This window comes from Amblyomma maculatum, chromosome 5, assembly GCF_055883805.1.
Source record: "Amblyomma maculatum isolate TAMU_Amacu chromosome 5, ASM5588380v1, whole genome shotgun sequence".
In the NCBI taxonomy this organism is placed as follows: Eukaryota; Metazoa; Arthropoda; class Arachnida; order Ixodida; family Ixodidae; genus Amblyomma; species Amblyomma maculatum.
The window spans coordinates 121,786,087-121,809,819 of NC_139348.1; the positions used below are offsets into that span (position 1 = coordinate 121,786,087).

Consider the following 23,733-nt stretch of genomic DNA (forward strand, 5'->3'; position numbering starts at 1 on the left):
CCTGAACTACTACAAAGGCTGCAGAATGCGGTATCCACCCCCGCACAGATCCCTCAGCAAGGAGGACTCCGTCAAGTGGAGGCAGCTACAGACAGGGTCCTTCCCGAACCTACACACACTACACAAAATGTTCCCCACATAATACACAAATAAATGCCCATGGTGCTTAGAAACACCCACGCTATATCACACGACGTGGGAATGTCAGGGAATTCCAGTAGAGCCTATCATAACAAACCCGAGTGTGGAGCAGTGGGAGGGAATGCTCTCCAGCGACCGGCGGGAAGACCAAGAAGGTCTGATCCGACGGGCCCAGCTGGCGGCGGCATCCTGCGGTGCCCTGGAATAAGGGCGGACGACCACTGCTACGGAAGATGATAGACATCTAACCACCACAAACTCTATAGATAAAATAAATATTTATTCTCTCTCTTTCTCGGAGCGTCAATGCGGTCGATGATGCAAGTGTACAATGCATTATCTATGCGATTTCTTCGGTGCAGCCTTTCTGTACTTGCAAACTTGAGGAAAACAAACATACGATATACACAACTCAAGATCTCTGGTCGTGGTTAGGATTGCCCAAATGCGCCTTTACAGACGCCCCAGCTATCACCAATGAGTAAAATTCACTGACCAACTATATAACAGCTGGTGCGCTGGCAGCGAATATTGATCACCTCTCTGATTCATTCTTACTATCTTGCCAGCATTCCGATCACCTAGCCGCGTACATCCTTCACAAACACCATTGATGCACATCGTGATTTTCTTTCATCCGATTTTACACTAGCCTGAAGTGCTGACCACACTCGTTTGATCATGACTATCCCGCATTGACCTATTTGTATTGGAAGTACTCACATCGACTGCAAATCGACAGCGAAGTCTTAATAGTGCGTTGTGTTCGATGTCATGGTGCATAAGCCAATAAGGCTATAATGCGCCAGACACGAGGGGTATTTTGCTCATGTTATGAACACAAACTACAAATATCTGGGACATTACAACTTGTTTAGGATGATTGCATTCTGCAGGAAGTTAAAAACACAAGAGGTAAAAGCGCATTTATGGACATGGAGAAGTTGGCGAGATTCTAAAACGAAGGTTACTGTGATGTTTAAAATCCTTTCAAAAGATTTTGTCAGACAGCTATTGAGACCTGTGGGTCTTTACCTATAGGTGATGTTGGTGGTTTTCCGGGTTTTATGAAAAGCACAATTACAGCTTTTTCCAGGCGTTCGGCATTTTTCCAAATACCCATAATTTAAATAAAACGTAAAAAATGCTTGTACCGAGAGTTCAGATGAATGCGCGAGCATTTAGTGGTGTATTGCATCCTTGCCGGGTGCAGTCTTTTTATCAGCAGCTAGGACTTTCTTTACTTGCATTCAAGGTTAGTTTCTACACAGCCTTTTGCAAGACATTGTTTCTCAGTTGTGCGTTTCTACTTTAAGAAAGATTCTGGGTAGTTTTCAAAACCGAAAATTCTGGAGAAATATTCAACTAGTATATCCGCCTGTTCGTCTATCTTCTTTTTATTCCTAGGGCTGTAAAACAGGGACTGTTTTAAAAAGAGAGATTAACTACAGATTTAGTACGATTTAGTTTATGTGCCTGCTACAAGATTTTTTTTGAAATGGCAGAGCTATTTATAGATGACACATAATTGTGCCAGGAGGTTTCTTCTGCATTAAGAAGAATATAGCGGGCCTTGGCTCTTGCCTTTTTAAAAACTATCAAGTTCCCATATGATGGGCATCTTCTAATTACCCCATGCTTTGTTTTAATGTTTCTTTGCTTCTTTGCATTCATGTGTCCACAATACTTTGTTGTTTTGTTATGCTATTGCTGTGGATTGTCGCGTTGCTAGACGTGAAAGATTAATACAACAAGTCGTTAAAAGTTCCTTCACTTAGTCGATACTATGGGCCCCTGAAAAAGTTTATCGAAGCTGGCTTCTTTTCTAAACAGATTCCAGTCTGTCGTGTGAAGCGTCCAACTTGAGGTGGCTTTCTGGGCATGACAGTTGGTGCAGAAGATAAAGTGAATAATTTAGGTATACGGTCGCTCCTTACGGGATTGTCCAGAACGTTCCGTTTAAAATCGCTAAAACCACGGGGTTAGCTAAAAGACTAATCTATGCAGCTCATTTTCCTTGAGCTTAGGGAACAGTCCGTAGCTTTGCAGCTTTTTTAAAATCAAACATTGTTTCATAAAAGAACATCCTCTATATTATGGCCCCCCATGTCAGATTTTCACTCCCCCAAATGAAGAGAGGGTATTGATACCCCCGACCAGCAAACAAAATTCTTCATTAGGTAATTTAGTCATACATTAAGGTGTGGCTGGAGATAGACAGTGCGCATTGTAATTGTTTTGCGGCTGTTGCCACTTGTTGCCAGTGCGGCTGTTGCCAGTTCAAACCAGATCATTAGCTTGTATTCACGTTCTGCAATACTGCTTTCATCGATAAAGGCAACCCCGCCAAAGACCCTGTTTACCTGTTTTCAGCCACAGCGAAAGACTTTATAACTTTTAATAGAATTGTGTGCTAGGACCCAGGCTAGTTCCCTTTGAGCATAAAGCGACCGGTGAGTGTGCACCTAATATGTCTTTTTGTATCACCAGTCCCCAGCAATTTTAATTTACTATGAAAGCCATCCTAGCCGAAGTGAGTGAAATGAACGAACTAAGCTGCTTTTGGCGCCGTAGTTCGCGGCTTGTCTTTTATTGAAAATTTCCATTTAGTCCCGCTACCCCTGGCATGTTAACGATGCAGGGCTATTTTAGGTTGCGTCCATCGCATGTAGAGTGCACGTCTATGTAAGGCGCACGGACACATTTCAGTTTGAGTTTCCTGTGTGTAGCAGTACTAACCTTTTTTGACAGCGCTTGCACAGGGAAATGACTACTATGAGGAAAAGGCCTTGTACATTTTCTATATGGTGTGGGCAAGCTTAAACTGCGAATCTTTGACTGTACCCAACATTTCCCGAAAGGACTAGAAGGAAGCCCCGATCGGCCGCTCTGACGTGATGGCCCAACCTGCCTTGGTCGAACGGGCCCAGGCTGCTGTCGACGCCAATTGGCGCCGTGAGAGAGAGCCAACCGAGACATTATTGCGAAAGCAATACTATTCTAGGTTTCGAGCCTTCAGCGTATAGCGCGAGGACAGCCACGTCTTACCCACGTGACGCTTTGACGTCACACCCCACGTGACACTAAGGTGAGAGCTGGGCTACCAAATCAAGCGGTGGACGTAGCGCGGCAGTAGCCGCGTCTTACCCAAGTGACTCTGTGACGTCACACCCCACGTGACACAAAAACGAGAGAGGGACTCCCAACTGAAGCGGTCGGCGTGGCTCAGTCGGAGCCCCGGCTCAGTTGGCAAGAGCTGCCAACTTGGGTCTCTCGTTTCACATGGGACGGTTATGTCAGAATCAACCTGCTAGGACCCTGGCATTCACTTTACCCTTATAGGCCACTAAAGTACGTTCATACGGCTTGGCTAAAGCTGGGCTTTATATCTAGGCTGAGGAAGGCAAAAAAGAGAAGAAGAAGAAAGCTCGGTCACCTGCAGCTAATGCTTTCATTCAATATTTGTTTCAGCAGCGTTGAACTCGTGTAATTTTTTTAAGGGGCGGCCCTTAATATCCACTCCCATACCCTCCCATACAAAACTGTAAATATACATTTTAAAGCGAAAGCTCTACTACGCCCTTCCGCTGCTTCTTTGCAGTCTGAGTAACGTTGACAGTACGCTGCATGAATTTCGCAAGTCGGATGTAGTTCATATTGTTGCTGTTGAACCAAGAAGAAACCACATGGTAACCATAACATCCCTCTGGCCCATTGGCGCCGAGGCTACGCCCCTGAGCTATCGGCTTGCCTCTGACTATTCGCGTGATAGCCATCACGCCGCTCACGAACAGCTCCGACGGGGCCGCTTCCACTACGTTGATGCCGCCTCATTAAAGCAGTTCTCGCCTTTGCCTCACTGATCGGTATAAAGTGACTTTGGTGCAATGTTAGCAATACTAATAGTATTAATATTATACAAGGAAAGGAAAGGCGCAGCGTGCGCTTTTTGCGTCGACACCTGAAATGCGCTGTATGGGAAGAGAGGAAGGTTGGAGTGAAAGTAGAAAGAGAAACAAGAGCCATATCGGAGGGCTATTGCGAACACTTGGGGATCTTCAATGTGCAGTGGCATCGAACAGGATACGGACGCCTCTCCGTTTCACCTCCATCGAAACGAAGTCGGCGTTAGATGCTCGTCTGAGCACCGCTTGCGTATGCTATAATACTGCTACGAAGATGACGAAGCGGGCAGTGGCGCGGGGCGGAGCGCTCGCGCCAGGACCGCTGGCCACGTAGGAAGAAGGAAGAGAAAATGCACGGGCCTGCTACTGGCTCTGTAGCTGAACCACCTCCGCTGCCTCGTGCAGATAGAGGAGAATATAGATAAGAAAGAAAAGGAAGAGGCAAAGAAAGACGCGCGCCGCCACAACAGCCATCGTCCACCACCAGCGGTGGCGTGTGCAATGCCGGCCTAGAACAGATAGAAAGTCGGTGCCAGGCTAGCCCCCGCCGCAAGCGGCGGTGACCCACCTCACGAGGCAGCGGCGTTGGCTCAGCTACAGAGCCAGTAGCAGGCCCGTGCATTTTCTTTTCCTTCTTCCTACAGCCACAACAACAACAACTGACATCGCACAGCACATGGACGCCTCTTCGTTTCGCCTCCATCGAAACTTAGCCTCGAACCCGACCACGGCCGCTTCGTTTCGATGGAGGCGAAACGAAGTGGCGTCTATGTGCTGTGCGAGCTGTAGTCCCGAAAAACTTAGGCAAGCACAACAGCTTCAGTATATTTTCAGACGTTCCCAGTATTCTTTACCTATTTTCTCGCTGTTTCTGATCCGACTTGATTTGAGCACTGCCGATTACAACGGGAAATAACAGGCGACGACCGCCGAAGGTTTACTGCTATCATCGCCGATTCGCCCAGTTCTATTGCAGCGACAAGCCAGCCCAATACTGAGTTCGTTTGAACGCCACTCCACTCGCCTCCTTTGTCGACTACGGCATTTTCACCACAAAGTGACATTTGCTCAAGAAAAAAAACATTGGGGAGTTTCATAAGTTCAGTGATGAAATTGCAAGCTTGCTTGAAGCGACCCGTCAGCTTCTTGGGGCTGAACTTGTCAAGCGATGAATCCGACCAAGAACGTGATGGATGCGGCGTTTGTGCACACACTTGTAATATCTGAATCTGCAAAAAATGCTATCCGCCTTAGACAGCCCTCGTATAAAATAAATTGGTGGTCCATTTAATAATAATAATATAATTGGTTCACAGGAAGGGAAACGCGCAGTAACTGTCACACTTTCTCTGTAGACACCCGAACCACGCCGTAAGGGAAGGGAGGAAGGTGGAAATGAAAGTGGAAAGAGAGAAAGGGGAGCCGTAGTGGAGGGCTACGAGTAATTTAGACCACCTGGGGATATTAAACGTGCGCTGACATCGCACAGCACACGGACGCCACTTCGTTTCGCCTCAATCTAAACGCAGCCGCCGTAGTCCATTTTCCTCCTTAGTTTCAGAGCTTGGCCAATCCTAAAATCTCTAGCAGCGATGGCTCAGTCGATCACACACGTAACTACTTAGTCGGGAAGCCCGTTTGATCCCACACGAGGTGGTCCCGCGGTAATATAAGCAAACTATGGTTTCCGTTTGCTGCGAATTTTCATTGGATTTAAAGCTCCATGGGTGGTCTAAATTACCCTGGATCCTCAATTACGGCCTATCGCATGCCATGCTTCGCTACAGAATATTAAACTCTCCAGATCAAGAGAATCTAGTTCTCAAAGAATACGTGCAGATTGTGGCGTTGAGAAGAGCGGTTGTTCAGTTGCACGCGAAAAATGCAATGCACTGCCGTGAAGTGCGCTTTCCTAAAATACATATAGGGTGCTCGGGAACTGAAAGCAACAAGTGAATTTGGCGCGCATCAAAGCAAAGTAGGTACTGGCGCTCGTGCCCTATATTAGATTTCACAAATCACCGCCTCCAGAGACCTCCACGTCTACTCTTACATGCTTCGATGCGCAGGCGTTCTGCGGAGTGCTGCCAAGCTTACCCGTACTTATAGTGTGCCACCCTGTACATAAGGACGCTGTGTTGTTGTAGGTACAGCACGCCATCAGCAGGATGCTCCTACTAATATCTAAATGGAGGCTCATTTCCGTGTTATGTTAAAAACTACAAGTTCAGCTATAGTAGAACTAAATTTCACAAGAACTAGCCACCGACCACATTGGTTGAGTTCCTTTGATATTACCTCACTTCTAAGCAGGCGGAAAGGCTAACCATAGAGGGAGATTGTGAAATCGATATATAAAATAGGATTTTGAATGGTCATAATGGTGGTAGGTGGTCGGTCTCGTAAAATAGAGGATGGAAGAAGCGTAACGGGTTTAGGTTCATAACTTTTTTTCAAGTTTGCTGTTACCGCTTCCCGTACTCGAGCCCCTTCATTGACGTTTATGTGATTTACGAACAAAATTAACGAGGAAGAAGAAGGCAATAAATAAATGTCAAATTCCTTCATGTAGTTTATTTGCATTCCATTATCAATGTACTTTACAGGGACGCTTCATCGCACACTTACCTCAAGAGAGCGAGCTCTTAATGAGTTGCACATAAATTCGTTGTGGTTGGGACTACCGCAGAGCTTTGCAAACGAGGGTCATTTTTACGCCGCAATTCCTCCTGCGTGTGATACGTACGCCGCCCTGTCGTCGAAGTATTATAACACTGACAGGAGAAGAAGGAGTGAAATCCACCTGTAGTATTTCAACTTCGGCGGCACTACTGCATGCAATTTACTCGGGGAGGGGAGGAGGGGTGAATTCGGGAACTATGCGGGACAGGCCTCGAACGTGCAGCAATCTTCACAATTTGCTGAGATGAATTTTAAAGTTGTTTAGTTGAGATCTAAGGTAAAGGTAGCTTCAGTTCACTTCACTGCAGCATGATATCTAGCAAAATAAAGATCCAGTTTATAAGTGCTATAAATATTGCGATACTTTTATTTGTCGTGATGTCGCTGCAAGCAGACAGGGAATATAAAGGAGCGATTGGTGGTTGTATTAGTCTATGCGGCACTTAAGCGTGAGCCGTGTAGCGCGTAGATTCCCTATTACATATGCGCCGAGGGCAGCAGTCCGGAAAAGGCTTCCCAATGTCACCATCCCACCATTTCCAGAGTTCTTCATAGCTGCGTGGGTGGCAACTAGGATCCGAAAAGAAATTGGTTTGTCAAACGAATAAGCCATCACTAAAAATTATGGCAGTGGTTTAACTCAGGTAACTCTGTTACTAAGTACTCAGTAATTTTCGCACAGGTTAAATAAGATAGACGACCTGATTATGTTAACGACGACCTGATTATGTTAACTGGAGTTCTTGTACTAAACGTTCCACGGGTGTAGCCTACTCGAACGAAGATCTCTCTTCGAGAGGCCTGTTTGAATTTCCCTCGCTAAGACACGTAGATTATGACGGAACGACGAGGTGGGCTAAGCATGGGTAAGGAACAAAAAATCGAAGGCAAAGATCGTTTGAAACCTCTTGCTAATGTTTAACACTGGCTTCGAGTAATTTTCGCTCGGTCCAGCACTTGACAACTAGGTGTTCTGGAAGGGACGACAGCAAATTACCTAGTATTTTGTTGCGAAAGCATCACTGCGCTAGTCGTCAAGCCATTTCGCGTTGCACAGCGTGGGCCAAGCTGCGCATACGCGAGGAGTCGCGTGACGGCAGAGGCAGCAGCTAGCGTGTCGGAGCTGCCGTCCCGGCACCGCGCTCCATCGGGGCCGGAGAAGAGACGTCATAACCGCAGCCGGCGCCTGCTACGAATCACTCTATCCATTGGTTGTGCGGCGCGGCCAGAATCGACTAACTATGGAGAAGGAGAGCCCGGCCGCCGCTCAGCGCATAGCATAAGCTATCCTAAGCGTAGCCATGCAGCTGTTGCTTTCGCACCTCAACTAGGTTTAACCGGCGTTAAACCACTGCGAATGTTTTACTAAACATAACTATACAGACATAGATTACATACCTACCAAGGCTACAAGTGCTTCTGCACAGTGAGCCCTGTCAAACAGCATACAGTTTACGTAGTCTGCTTCGACCAACAAAATGTGGCGCCTCTCAAAGAGTTTAAAATTCCTACGAATTTGCTCACAATTATAGGATAGCAAATCAGAAAAAGAGGCCAGAAACTCCCAATATATAGCCACGATTCCCCTGAGGCCAGTAGCGTATTCATTCGAAAATTCGACGAAAAACGCCACCTTTCAGAACAATAATACAAAAGTTTTGAGATCCATAAACTGGTGTCAGCCAGCTTGAACTGGCACCTAAAAATAACATCAATATTGTGTTAACGAATGTAGTTGCATATTAGTGGATGTAGGCTTGAATCACTCAGACAACTTTGTCCACTGCCTAAATATTTAGCAGACTGCGGAATATTCTATCAATTTAATATGGTGACTTCACATGGTAAATGCTATCCCTAAACTTGAAAGCGTTCATGAACAGTCCATTCTATATTTTGTGACCAGTCATGCATACCTGCTTTCGAGATGATATAAAAGGAAGCCCGATCCTAATAAAATTGTCTTTTCAGAGCCGCAGTTGTGCTGCTCTGCCTCGTGGACAGAATGAACAAGAATCGCTTGTGTCGTGGTTCCACCAGCCCAACTTGAGCGACGCCAGCGTGAGCTTCTGCACTGCCAGCGCGGCTCTTCTAAGCGATTTGCGTTCTCAGGTACTGAGAGAAGCGCGACTGACCTGCCGGTGCACGCCCCGCTTCTTCTATTTAAGTGTTCATGTGTGAGATACTGTGTGTCAAAATAAAGATACAGTAATGGGAAGGTTCATTTGCGTCATGATACGCAAAACTGACAACATAGTTTTCACATGGCTAGTTGCTAAACGCTACAAAAAGAAGAAATCACCCCCCTTTCTTAAACCTAGTCGAGTATATAATATATATGCCGAGTCCTTAAAGGGAGAAGCTTCAATTATTTTATTTCTTTTTCTGCTCCTTCACAGCACATGCAGTTTAACCGAATGTTGGCTCATTTGAATAACCTTGGTTAAACACGATAATTGGGATATGCCGACTCAAAAGGTGCATCCTTCGCCTTCCTCTCTAGCTTCATTGTACGTACACGGACTTCTACATGACTATTATAGGCTGGATTGCCAGCCAATAATATTAACGATGAATGTCGCAACAAGTTATATGGCAGCTAATCCTTTAGCCCATCCGAACATTCATGTGCAAATGTTTTGATATATGAGTAAGACCAGTGATTTAACAAAACATAAAATGTGATTCACTGGAGAAGGTAATGGCAACCCACTCCAGTATTTCCTGCAAGAAAACCCTATGACCAGTCACAATAGCATTAATGGTATGGCGCCGGAAGATGAGCCCCCCAGGTTGGAAGGCGTCCCACATGTTACCAGGGATGAACAAAGGTCGATTCCTAGTAGCTCCAAGACGAATGAAGCAGCTGGGCTAAAGCCAAAAGGACGCTCAGTTGTGGGTGTGTCGGGAAGCGACCGGAAAGTCCGATGTTGCAAGGAGATATATCACATAGCAACATGTAATGTAAGATCTATGACGCAAGGTAAACTGGATGTCGTCAAGCGTGAATGTACAGAATGAACATTGATATCTTGGGTATCAGCGAGCTCAAGTGGACTGGAATGGAAGAATTTAATTCCGGTGGCCATTATGTCTTTTATTGGGGGCACGAATCCAGGAAAAGGAATGGGGTCGCTCTCACAGTAAACAGAAGAATGGGCAAAGCAGTGCTAGGGTACAACCCCAAAAACGACCGAATGATTTCACTTCGGATCCAAGGTCACCCTTCCAACATAACAGTTATCCAAGTCTATGCACCAACCACTACTGCTGAAGAAGCTGACGTTGAGAGATTTTATGCTGACCTGCAATGCCTTTTAGACCGCACTCCGTCATCAGACGTCCTTTTTCGCATAGGAGACTGGAATGCTAAGGTGGGGAGTGAAGAAATATCCGGAATTACAGGCAAGTTCGGTCTTGGTGAGCCAAATGAAGCTGGGCAGAGGCTAGTAGAGATTTGTCAAGAAAACAATCTGACCATAGCTAATACTCATTTTCAACAGTACAAGAGGCGCCTGTACATATGGACTTCACCGGACGATCTATACAGGAATCAGATTGATTATATTCCTTGCCGGCAGAGATGAAGAAGTACTATACAAGCAGAAACACAAGGCCTGGGGTCGATTGTGGCACCGATCATCAGCTTCTTGTTGGAAAATTTAAGCTTCGATTGAGGAAAACGCAGAAAACTAGAAGGCCTTTCAGGTGTGATCTGGGTCACATTTCATCAGAATATACTGTGGAAGTGAGGAATCGATTTCTAGAATTAGATCTAGAAGACAGAGAGCCTGAAGAGATGTGGACTGATGTTGTGATATACTATAAGTTGCTACTAAAGTAGTTCCAAAGCAAAAGAAATGCAAGAAAGCAAACTGGTTATCTGAAGAGGCTTTGCAAATAGCTGAGGAAAGGAGGATGGCAAAAGTTATGGGGGAAAAAGAAAGATACAAGGTTCTCAATGCGGATTTTCAGAAAATAGCAAGGAGAGATAAGAATGCCTTCCTGAACATACAGTGCCAAGCAGTTGAGGACAACAGCCAAATGAGGAACACAAGAGCTCTGTATAAGACAATCAAAGATATCAAAGGAAGCGTCTGTGCTACGCTGGGCGTGATAAAAGACAAACAAGAACAGGGGCCTCACTGAAGCCACAAAGATAAAGAAAAGGTGGCAGGAATACACAGAAGAACTGTACAAGAAGGACACGAATGTGCAAACCCAACATAAAACGGTTGTGATTACTGATCTCGAGCCGGGCATCCTGAAGAGTGAAGTTGAATGTGCCTTAGCCAGCCTTGCTAAGAACAAAGCTAGCGGAATTGATGGCATTCCAGCTGAGTTGCTTCAAAACCTCAACCATGACGACACTGTTAACGTTCTGTAGAGTATATTATGTCAGCAAATTTGGACAACCCTGCAGTGGCCACAGGATTGGAGGAGGTCAGTTTACATCCCCATTCCAAAGATAGGCAGTGCCAAAGCTTGTTCCAACTACCGCACGATCGCGCTTATTTCGCATGCCAGCAAGGTGATATTGAAAATCCTCCAAGGTAGGCTGCAGCAGTATGTGGATCGCGAGCTTCCGGATGTGCAAGCTGGGTTTCGCAAAGGCAGAGGAACAAGAGACCAGATTGCCAACCTTCGCTGGATCATGGAAAAAGCAAGAGAGTTCCAGAAACCCATCTACTACTGTTTTATTAATTACGCGAAAGCGTTTGACTCAGGAACATTTATGAAGGGCAAGAGGCCACAGTCAGAACTGGGCATGGTCTTACTGATTGGTTTCTGATTGAGAAAGGAGTGAGACAAGGCTGCATGCTGTCGCCCTGCCTATTTAACTTATATGCAGAGTGCATCATGAGGAAGGCCGGTCTGGACGAGTCTTCAGCTGGAGTGAAGATTGCTGGAAAACGTATCAACAACCTTAGATATGCGGATGATACCACTTTAATGGCAGAAAGTGAAGTGGAACTCAAGAGACTTCTGATGCGCGTACAAGAAGAGAGTGAGAAGTTTGGGCTTAAACTGAACATTAAAAAGACAATGATCATGTCGTCTTGCCCTATCAAGTCCTGGAACATCAAGGGACAAGAAGTAGAAGCTGTGACAGATTTTCTCTTCTTGGGCTCCAAGATTACCCCGGAAGGAGACTGCAGCCGTGAAATTAGGAGACGCCTGCTTCTGGGAAAGAGAGCCATCGCTAGCCTTGACCGCCTAGTAAAGAGAAGAGACATTACACTGCCAACCAAGATCCGTATAACTCGTGCAATGGTCTTTCCACTTGTGATGTATGGATGCGAGAGTTGGACTGTGAAGAAAGCTGACCGCTGAAGAATTGACGCGTTTGAATTGTGGTGCTGGCGGAGACTCTTGAGAGTTCCTAGGACAGCCAGAAGATCAAATCAGTCGATATTGCTGACCATAAACCCTTACTGCTCATTGGAGGGTCAAATTCTAAAGTTAAAGCTCAGCTACTTTGGTCATCTGATGAGAAGAGAGGAATCGCTGGAGAAAGATTTGATGTTGGGAAAGGTTGAGGGTCACCGAGGAAAGGGTAGGCAGCAACGCGATGGTTAGATGGCATCCTCGAGGCGCTGCAGATGAAGTTATGTGATGTTAGGAAGATAATGAGAGACCGGAAAGCGTGGCGTAATATGATCCATAGGGGCACGAAGAGTCGGACACGACTGAACGACTGAAGTGAAATTTTCTCTAGCCTGGAAATATATTAAGCGAGTTATTGGCATCCCCAATTAAACATATAATGCCGCGAACCATTCAAATTTTTGTTTGTTGTTTTTTTTTTAAAAAAAAACAGCCGCTGTCGTGCGGCCTTATCACTGGTCGCAGAGCACGGATCGATTATGAATTTGACGCGTACGGGACAATCAGGCGGCTTCGGAGCTATTTGCACTTAGCAAATATTTTGCAATATTTAGTTCGTGCATTCTACAAAACTTCATTAATTGTCCTGACATTGAAGCTAGCTCTATTTTGCGCTCTAGAATTAGTGAAATTCTGGCCATAATTTTTTATTGTAAAAATAACACAAGAAAGACAAATATATATGCCCCTTGGGTGGTATGGCTACATCCTTTGGCTGCTTTTGACATTTATAAACATTCCAGCATATTAATTTCACAAGAATAGACACCTGATGCATCAAACTTTGGGGTGTGGACGCATTGGTTGGAAAGCCGCAAAATGTCTCAAATGTGTGGTCTGCATTTTAAATAGAACTAGTGAGAAATAACAGAATTGAAATACTTCCAACACTTATATCCCCGCCCAGGGTGCCCAATCTCTAAAAACGAAGATGTTGGGGCTGACACTCACCACTTCCTGTGGGACTTTCCAGCACTCAAACCAACACGTATCCGGCACCTGAGGATAGCTGGCCTTCCAACAACCAATGCTGCCTCATATGTCGCTTGGACGCAGGGACCTCATCATAGCTCTTTCCTGGACTTCATAAAATCAGTCAACCTTTTTCCATTCATTTAATCATTTATTATCTTTCATCTTATACCCTACCGATTCCTTGAGGCTGTAACTATCGATTAAAAAAATAATAAGTTCAATAGAGAGCACGTTTTACATAATTGTACGTGGTTCGCTCACAGGCCCGTCTGCTCCACATAAACAAAGCGAGCACAAAACAAAAATCATAATCTTTTCGTTCGCTTGTGAGTGAGTGAGAAGACAACACCGACATGGACCTCGGGGCAGGGGCTCAGCCAGGGGAGGGTCTCCTTGCCGGCTCTCCTGCGCCGTGGCGGTAGAGAATGTCTTGGAGTAAGCCTCCTCCGGCAGGCGTAGGACGATCTTTTGTTCATCCACATTTGAGCTGCGGATGTAGGACTCCCAGGTAATTTGATAAAGGGGATCAGTTTCTCTAGCTCGCGGAGTATCGGGGCATTGCCAGATTAGGTAATTTTGACTCAGAGGTACGTTGCAGAGATTGCAAGCCTCTAGATCCCCTGTCAACTCATTATGCAGAGTAACATGAGGAAAAAGACGATTGGCCTGACTTTTTCGTCAGGCCCTGCATTCTGAGGGTATTGGACCTATCTGGCGGTGGATAGATCCTTTTGTTTAGTCTGGGAGTCTCAAAGAGCTCCTTGTAAGTGATGAGGGGGCCTTTGTCTCCGGGTAGCGAGGTCTCTATGGCCGCTCGGGTGTATACATCTCGAGCGAAGCGATGGGCAGCCTCATTGCCTGGTAGACCCTCGTGAGCTGTAACGCAGATGACTGAAACCTCCCGGTTTAGCGGGTGCTTTCTCAGTAGACTGGCCGCCTGCTTGAAATTACGCCTTTGCCGAAGTTCCTAACAGCCGCCTTATTATCTGAAAGGATAGTTCTGGCTTTAGTGCCTGTGCATGCTAGCGCTATCGCAGCCTCTTCAGCTGTTAAAGCGTTACGCGTATTAATAGATCCAATTACTTTCTGGGAGTGATTTCCATCTACCACTGCTATGACCGCGGCCCCTTCTAGCCTGCAGGCAGCGTCGAAATAGGCTGATTCCTCAAGAAGGTCGTTTATTAGTTTGCTTTGAATAAATTTTGCTTATGCTGTCTTCGTTCCTTGTCATGAATCGGGTGCATATTCTTAGGGATCGGTGCAATTTTGAATAGTTTCCGCGTCTCAAGCTCCAGGAATTGAGCGCTCTTTTTCCTTTGCGTTTTGTTTTATAATTCGTGCGAATGATTTTCGCTATTATAACACAGTTGAACTTTGGCGCTCTGGGTTTGCTGAGAAAAAAATAGTTTTTGTCCTATAGCTTGAATATTCTTGTAATGTCTATGTTGATTTCTTGGTGATTTAGAATATCTAATGTCAAAAAGCAATGCATTTAGCGCCATTACTGACAGAACATAGCAGAAGCTTGGTCTAAATTTCCGTTGAATGCCTTTAAAAGGATCCATTGCGTGCTTCACATAAGCGTGTTGTAGGTCTTTCGTTTCTTACGATCACTCATTCACACGCGGGAATCTAGCAATGCAATATTCAAATTGATCTTCTTTTGTTGTTTTCAGAAAAGATGGATGGAAGCAAAATAAGAAACTAGACCTGATGCGCAAGTATAGCTGATTAACAACCACGTTTGCACTAAAGCAGGAAGCTGTGTTCTCCATACATATGGGCGTATTCAGTGCTTTTTTATGAGGTTAGTAGGAACGTCTTCTGCACGCTACTGCTCACAGGACTATCTACTTACAAATGAAATAAAAATGCTCCAGTGTAGTATTTAAGGGAGAGTGGGGGGGGGGGGGGGGGAGGGGGGACAATATAAGAAATATTATTGTTACCGTTAAAAGCTGATGCATAATGACATCGGTAATCTCATCTTCCCAACTAGCCCGATTTCATGCGAGCGCACAGGCAATGAGTGGTTAAATTTTTTCTATAGTTAAAAGAATGAGCTGGCTCCTAAAAAACAAAGCGGTCAGTTTCAAACGTGTTTGCCACAGAACGGCATAATACAACATTCGTGTATTATGCTTTTTTGTGGAGATGAAGCAGGTATTTGAGAAGAGATCCTTCTTAACAGTGATCTTCTCTATGTATTTTTCCATTAAATTCAAACGACAGAGAAGTGGTTCGAGGGACTTCCGAACAGCTTTCGTTCATATGGGAGTCAAATCACTCGGCGTCTGCATGCATTCTATAAGATCTAATGCGGCTGGAGCATGTCAATGTTTGCAGACTTTTTGCTGTCATGAAAGATACAAGTATGTAAAAGACACCCTGTGTGGTCACCTACATTACCTGCACCATTTTCTGTAGCAGCTCTGTCAGCAGGCCCGCGCACAGCACACGCAATCTCGAAGGTCTGATTGGCAACTACATTTGGCGCAGTTTTGTTCTGTAGGAGAACGGAAGCCGAAAAATACGCCGGCAGGCTGATGAAATTCCTCGACGTGGACAGAGAACAGGTTACATACCTGCATGTTGTGCCATTACAAATAAACCTTGAACTAGCTGTTAGTCCACAAACAATGCCACCAGCGTCAAAACGTCGTTCTCACACGCCCTCTAAGGGGTAGTCAAAGGTAAAGCAGCGAATTTTTTTCCTGTGTTTTAGCAATCTTTGACACTTAAGGCCATTCGCTGTGAGCGAGTCCTGTATAATTTCGACGCTAGTTTTTCACTACATATGCGGGTGATGCCCCAGGTATGCAGCACGTGCTATTTCTCCACTCCTTTCCGCTCATCGTACCGTGTAAACGCATTGAGGTAGGGGCATACAACTGCGCACTTACTCAAACCGATAAAACAACAACCACCGCCGTTGCCGCCTCCTCGGTTCTTCAGCATGACAGCCGTGCCGAAATTGGGCCACCGCTGGCAGCTCATAAAGCTGCTCATACACTTACAATGAAGATTTATGACCAGTAAGTGCACTCAAAGACTGTCATGATGCCTAACTAGCTGTCTCTGCAACGTGTTTCCTTAGGCCGTTACTGCACTTAGGCTGTTTACGTCAATGCAGGACTATCCGTAATCCGTCTAAATTAAGAACGTGAACTATTGGCTCGTTTAATATGTTTACAGTACGCGCGAAAACTGAAGTGCTGACGGTCGTCGTTTGGTATAAACACCATTCGACGATAAACAGCGGATTAGTTGTACGAAAAGCTTAAATAAACTTACGTATACTGACGGCTGTCCTAAAATAGCCGATGATGTGTGGACTTTCTCCGATGCGCTAGTAGAGGTTCATTTTGTGCGTAAACCCATGTAAATGTCATCAACAAACATGGCACTTAACACGAATTTCTTAAGCGCCGGGTGGGTCATTGTAAATCTGGATTATGTTACAATATTTATTGTGCTTTTAACATGATCGGCATATTTTGTTTGTAATGCGTTGATCATGTCTGGTTTGGCTGTATCCCACATTTTATCAGCGAACTTATCTTCAACTTTGTTGCCGAGTTCCTTGTCGCCTTGAAATAATGGCATGTCACGAAACGGTGGCTCTGTTGTTGTTGTTACAACGAAGGTTGTTGCAAATGCTGAAGCCATTAGCCCTGAAATGTGCAAAATAGCAAGTTATGGTCACCTTAAATACGAAAATTTAGCGAATTTTTGTTTCTGTTCGTTATAAATATTCACTCACATTGTCGGCTTTGTAAACAAATTGTTACTTCACGCCAAAGTCTGTTCTAACATTGCACCCATGTTGTCGGGTTGGCTAACGCAATTATTGGGCTAGATATGGCAATGTTCCATGAGTTGATTTCTTGTACCCGACTAGCGAGGAACATGAAAACGTTGTCGAGTCAAAGCCGCACGTCAACTTGAAGGAACATATATTCAACTTGTAATATGGTGGCACTGTCCACAGTTGAATGGAAGTGTAGCCCGCAACACTACTATGCTCTTTCTTTCAATTGTATCTACCCTATCTTGCCTAACACTTGACATCAAAGCTGGTGGGCTCACGATGTTATTCACAAATCTAAACAGGCATGAAGGAGTAGACACTGAATTTTGGTGCGCTTACTTGCGCACCATGACTCCTTGCTCTACCCTTTCTACTTTGCTACCTCCAAATCAGCGAATTGCTTCATTCTGCTTTTGAAAACAAATATGAGGGTATTATCATCAGTGCTATTCGTTTATTTAGCTTTTTTTCTGTTCGTAGCGTAGGTATACGTCAAGAGGAGACGCATTCCAAGTCTCGACATTTGGAGCTGAAAAATGCATTTCTTTATCTACACTTGACTCAAGATCGGGGCATAGATGATGAGTTGAAGATATTTAGCATCGTGGTACTGGCTTACTTGTTGTAGAATATGGTGAGATGTACCCTTAAACGTCCGCAAACAGGACAAAACACGTCCAGTCACCTGTGCTCCTGACTTGTGCTGAAAGTACTAGCATTTCATAAGTCAAGAAGTCTTTTTGAACAAGCTCATTGCCCATGCGGCTTACACTACAAGTAGTATGGCCCGCTGGCGTCAGTATACAGAGAAAATGATTACGTGCCCCCACTGTACGACTCTAACTCGCGGCGGCATATCTCATCTACTTTGGGATTGCCCTGCTTTTTCTACTGGACGCTCCGAGATCAAACCCTACCGCCTGAACTACCGTTCCCTTCTAGAAACTGATGCTAACACACAGATGATATTTGCCAAGTATGGCTCGCTTAGTAGCCATGGTTAGAGCTATGTGATTCGAGTGACAACCTATACAATGAAGATTCTGTCCACTCTCCTTTATCCCCATCCATGGTCATGAGCCTTCCCATTCAATAAAGGACATTCAATCAATCAATCGGCCTTTTGTAGCCCATATGCAAGATTCTTTTTCATGCTCCTTAGCCGGTTTGTTCCGCAAAGTATATTACCTGATTGAATGTAAACGTTCTAGCTCTCGCTTTTCGTCGCTTTAGAAATAGGTGGAACACGTTTAGAGTGAAGAAAGCCTGGGCTTCTGTTCTGGCGCTATCTGAAATTTGCATTGACCACTCACATCGATGGGACCATCAATAATTGCCAGGGTATGCCGCCAAGATCAAACAGAGCACCTCGCCGTAAATGGTAAATCAAGAAACTAGGAAAAGAGTTCTTCAAGGTAGATTGATTCAAACATTTCGAACTGAATGCTTTGATTAGCTATCAAAATACCCAGAGCTGACTTCCATCTTCGTCTTAACGAAGCAATCAAAATGAAAACCCCCATGGGAGTCGCATCGTTTGGTAAAACTTCAATGGATCTTATTTTATAAAATCCTTGCTTATTTGGAGGCTTCTCACTATAGAAAGCAATAAAATAGAAAATGGCTGATAACTATGATATGCGGTTACACATCTGTACTTTAGCTTTGCAACACACTAAAATAAAGAATCTGACGGAGTTATTTTGAATGCATGACGTTTGTGCCTGCTATACATTGTCTTTTAGGCATCTTTAAAATTATGATATGAATGCTGGTTTACCCTTCTTTAAAATATTGCGCTAATTTGCCTGAGCTTCATCCTTTCCCTTTTAAGTATAGGACGCGACGGCTCCAATAGCTCCATGAGTATCTCAACACTACCGTTGAAGCATTAAGAACGCCATCGAAAATGTCTGTATTGCCGACTACAATAGCAAGTTGCAGGATGTCAGGCACGATTTTGCGCCCCAGGTTTAGCTGTGCCAACTTTGATAGCATGCCTGATGTGGACACCATAGAGTTCATCATCATCATCATCATCATCATCATCAGCCTGATTATAGCCACTGCAGGGCGAAGGCCTCTCCCATATTTCTCCACTTAACCCGGTTCTGTGCTAGCTGCATCCACTTGACCCCTGCGAACTTCTTAATCTCATCCGCCCACCTAACTTTCTGCCGCCCCCTGCTATGCTTTCCTTCCCTTGGAATCCAGTTTGTTACCCTCAGCGACCATCGCTTATCCTCTCTTCGCACTACATGTCCTGCCCATGTCCATTTCTTCTTCTTAATTCCCACTAGAATGACGGTTACTTGAGTTATCTCTCTGACCTACTCTGCACGCTTTCTATCTCTTAATGTTACCCCTACCATTTTTCGTTTCATAGCCCTCTGGGTTGTCCTCAACTTAAGTAGAACTCTCTTGGTTAGCCTCCACGTTTCAGCCCCATAGGTGAGTACAGGCAAGATGCAACTGTTGTATACTTTCCTCTTGAGCGATACCGGTAAGCTTCTAGTCATAATCTGCGAGTGCTTGCCAAATGCGCTCCATCCCAATCTTATTCTTCTTGTTATTTCCTTTTCATAGTCCGGATCTGCGGTTCCTACCTGTCCTAAGTAGACATATTCGCCTACTACTTCCAGTATTTCGCTACCTAATGTAAACTGCTGTTCCTTCCCGAGGCTGTTGAACATTACCTTAGTCTTCTGCATATTGATTTTCAAGCCTACCTTTCTACTTTTTCTGTCTAGGTCATCAATCATTATTTGCAGCTCATCCCCCGAGTTGCTTAGCAAGGCAATGGCATCAGCAAATCGCAGATTACTGAGGTATTCTCCATCTACCCTTATCCCTAACTGCTCCCATTCCAAGTCTCTGAATACTTCCTCTAAACAAGCTGTGAATAGTACTGGGGAGATTGTGTCTCCTTGCCTAACACCTTTCTTTATGGGAATTTTGTTACTTTCTTTATGCAGAACTATGGTTGCTGTGCAGCCACTATATATAGCTTCCAGCACTTTCACGTACGGCTCGTCTACCCCTGATTTCGCAATGCCTGCATCACCGCCGAGGTTTCAACTGAGTCAAAGGCTTTTTCGTAATCAATGAATGCTATGTATAAGGGCTGGTTATATTCCGAGCATTTTTCTATCACCTGATTGGTGGTATGGATATGATCGATAGTAGAGTACCGTTTCCGAAACCCTGCTTGATCCTTTGCTTGATTGCAGTCTAAGGTTGTCCTGATTCTATTAGCCATTACCTTAGTAAATACCTTATACGTAACAGACAGTAAGCTGATTGGTTTGTAATTTTTAAGGTCCTTAGAGTCCCCTTTCTTGTGAATGAGGATAATGTTTGCATTCTTCCATGGTTCCAGTACCGTCGATGACACCAGGCACTGTGTATACAGGGTGGCCAGTTTTTCTAGCACGATATCCCCCCGTCCTTCAGCAAATCTGTAGTTATCTGATCTTCTCCAGCTGATTTCCCCCTTTTCATAGTTTCTAGTGCTTTCTTGACCTCGTCCATCGTCACTGGTGGAACATCTGACTGTTTTTCCCTACCGCCAATCTCATTACGGTCCTGACTACTTTGGCTACTGTAGAGATCTGTATAGAACTCCTCGGCTATTTTGACTATCTTGTCCATATTAGTGATGACGTGACCTGCTTTGTCCCTTGTCGCATACATCTGGTTTTTGCCTATGCCCAATTTCTTCTTTACTGCTTTAATGCTTCCCCCGTTCTTTACAGCATGCTCAATTTTTTCCATGTTATACTTCCTTATATCGGCCACCTTGCGCTTATTGATTAGCTTTGATATCTCGGCCAATTCGATCTGGTCTGTTGGATTGGAAGCTTTCATACTCTGGCGTTTCTTGATCAAATCTTTCGTCTCCTTAGACAGCTTACCGGTATCCTCTCTAACTATCCTACCGCCTACTTCTACCGCGCACTCAGTAATGATATCTCTGAAATTATTGTTCCTTGCCTCTAGGGTAATGTCGCCATAGAGTTGGCCACTCGTTACTCCAACAATGACGATATTCGAGCAATGTAAGGGTACCTAAGAGCTGCCCTTTATTGTTTTCCTGTGTTTAAATGCTAGGAGAAATTTCGCTCTAAACATAGAACTAAACATAGAACGGGCCGCCTCCACCTTAAAGCAAAAACAGCGCCCGGAATCCCTTCGTGTGACATCGCATTTAATGCGGCATATTTTTGTACAATGCCAGCGTTTGACCGCATCTGAAACTTCTTTATGTTCACTTTAGAATAGGTTTGTTTGGAACAAATCTTGCCTAATGTACTCTCAGACTATCGGCGTTTCTAATAAGCACCGCTGCAATGAACGCTTCGGGTGGCATAGAGAAAGCGAAATACTATCTAGAATTAGCAATGTTGTATCTACTGCTTGAGCCCTTTTGTTCCCTGAAGTCATTCTTGATAGCTATTGCTGCTACCTTAATAGCTAGGCCACGGAAGGTAAGCTAACATTGGCACTGAAGTGCTGTACCGTACCAGGGTTTTACTTTCAACATCTTTATTGGGTGCTTGCGATCGAGTGAATATCAGACTAGATAAGATGACAACCATTTTGTGAATAGTCTACGTGCAAGAGAACTCGGAAATATTTGTGGGGTTAACCGCTTATCGCAAGTACCAGGAAAGGATACTTTGGAAGGGAAAAAAATTTTTATTTTGGTTCCAAATCCTTTTTAACCTTTTCAATACAGCATCAGTTTCATAGCGCATTACTGACATGGGTGCTATTAAAAATGTTGGATGCTGCGGTCGACATTTTAGCATGTTTTCAACTTTGAGAAAAATTTAGATCGTGTGGGAAGAAATTACATAGGATGGAACATGAAAATGCGCTTATATGAATTGGAACCGTGTTCTAGTGCTTACTGACTAAAATACTGTACTTACTCATTTTAAGCATCCCCTTTTTTTCGGTTAAGCGCGGCTAAGCGTAGTTAAAAGCTTTTGTTGAGGTTGTGCGAAATTTATTGCGCATTCATTCTGTGATGCCTGATCGGGGCTTCGCGCTTGCAGCGGAATACGGGGCACGTCACGTGGTAGAGCGTAACTGTGAGGCCAGCCAGCGCCGACTCCGCGCATTGCTCTTACAGCTGGTAGGCGCGGCGAGTTAAATGGCATGACGTCACGGACACGCCTCCACAGCACGGCTTGAAGCTCAAGTTGCCGATGTCAGATGAACTTCAAGTTTGGCATGGGAGAAGTAGAGCCTTCATTTTAAAACATTTCTGAGCTTCTGTCTTATGGTCCTCTTAGTAGTCCCCCTTGTAGCGCCTAATGTAGCAGCAAAGAATATTTTAGAAGCGAGGTCTAATCCGCGTCGCGTCAAATCTTTTAATCACAAGGTCCGCCAAGCTGCGTTGAGCCGCTTCCACTAGATGAGCTGGTCTTGGAGGAGTTTACAGTCGTGACCATTGCTTGTATCTAGTGAGGGCACCGCCACTTGTGCACAGGTCACCGGAATTGTCTGCTTGAAAGGCTTTTCATTTGTGTCTGCAGCGCTTGCTTTGCCTTTTTTTGATGTACATGTGTGTGGCTGTAAGACTTTTGAATGGGGCGAGGCGGCAAGAAAGTGAAGTGTGCTGCTCTGGAACAGAAACGCACGGGCGAGCCTGCAGCTCGGTGTCGCAAGTTCCTCTACTGCCTACACTCTGGACAGCCACACGACTGAATAATGTCGCTTCAGAACTGTAGGGGGAAAACAGTGGAAGCCACGGAATGCGTTTCTTGCATTTTCCTTACGTTCGCACAGCAAACCCATAAAACTAACATGCATCATTGCCTGTACTTCGCACTGCAGTCCGGAGTGTGTTTCGAAGAGTCTCTCGGAAAATACAATAGATGAGCGTACCGCCGAGACAACACCACCGAAGCAACCTTACTGCAGACAGAGTACTTGAGGTGGGCGATGAGAGCGGAGGCTCAAGAGAAACCCCAGACTTATTAGTGAAAGTATTCTACCCATCAGCGAGATGGCACAAGCGTTCCCTCAAGAGCCTTTCATAACACCGCTTGCAAAAATTATTTAATAGTTACCAGCAGTTGTTTACTAGCCATGTCATAAAATTCCACAAGGCGCCGCGAGTCAGGAAGAAGCACGCGCTGTTTATATTGTCAAAACTTCCGCATATTACGCAGTGCTCTCAGTGAATCTAAGAACACAAGGACATTCCCGCACTGCGATTCTTAAGACGGATTCTTTAGAAAATTGGTCCACCCTTTCATTGCCAGCTGTACTGCGAATGTTATAATATTTGGAGCATCACATGAGTTTCTATTAGGGAAGACAGTCTTTTTGAGATTGCACGAATTCGACAGTCATAATTTTCTATTTTGGTGCAATTGCTGTCGCCACCTTCACTTGAAAATTCTGATTGGTAGCGAGCAGTAGTGGTGCAATAAAACGTTACATGTAATGATGTCACTTAAAAACATGGGTAGTCAGTTTTCGCTCCCCTAACTGTGACCCTTGGATCCGTTGACAGAGACCCCACCATGGTGCCACTGGACCACTTTTTCTTCCATGCTTAACGCCACAGAAAAACCTGCAAGCACTCCACCTGCACTGGAGACATGCGAAAACCTCAGCGGGTTGCTCTCGCTGTGACACTAGTTGCATCATTACAGTTTTGCATGGCATCTTGACGATGTCATCACTTTTCCAACTCGTACTGGTCATGTGACATTCTCAAGGAACTTGACGACGTCATAAACCTTTCGTAACTTATCCCCGTAATGGGAAGGTCATGTGACAAAGGCGCCGGCACATATTCATGTTGGTCACGCG

The 23,733-nt window shown here is 44.9% G+C and overlaps 1 protein-coding gene across 2 annotated transcripts in view; it reads right to left on the minus strand.

Annotated features, from left to right (window-relative positions):
• Positions 1–16,544: 16,544 nt before the first annotated feature.
• Positions 16,545–23,733, minus strand: part of LOC146189377 (uncharacterized) — a 52,466-nt gene continuing 45,277 nt past the window's right edge. For both annotated transcript variants that reach the window (XM_084604216.1, XM_084604217.1), the window contains exon 4: positions 16,545–16,765. In XM_084604216.1, coding sequence (XP_084460342.1) covers positions 16,545–16,765 — 221 coding nt within the window. The remainder of the gene's footprint in view (positions 16,766–23,733) is intronic.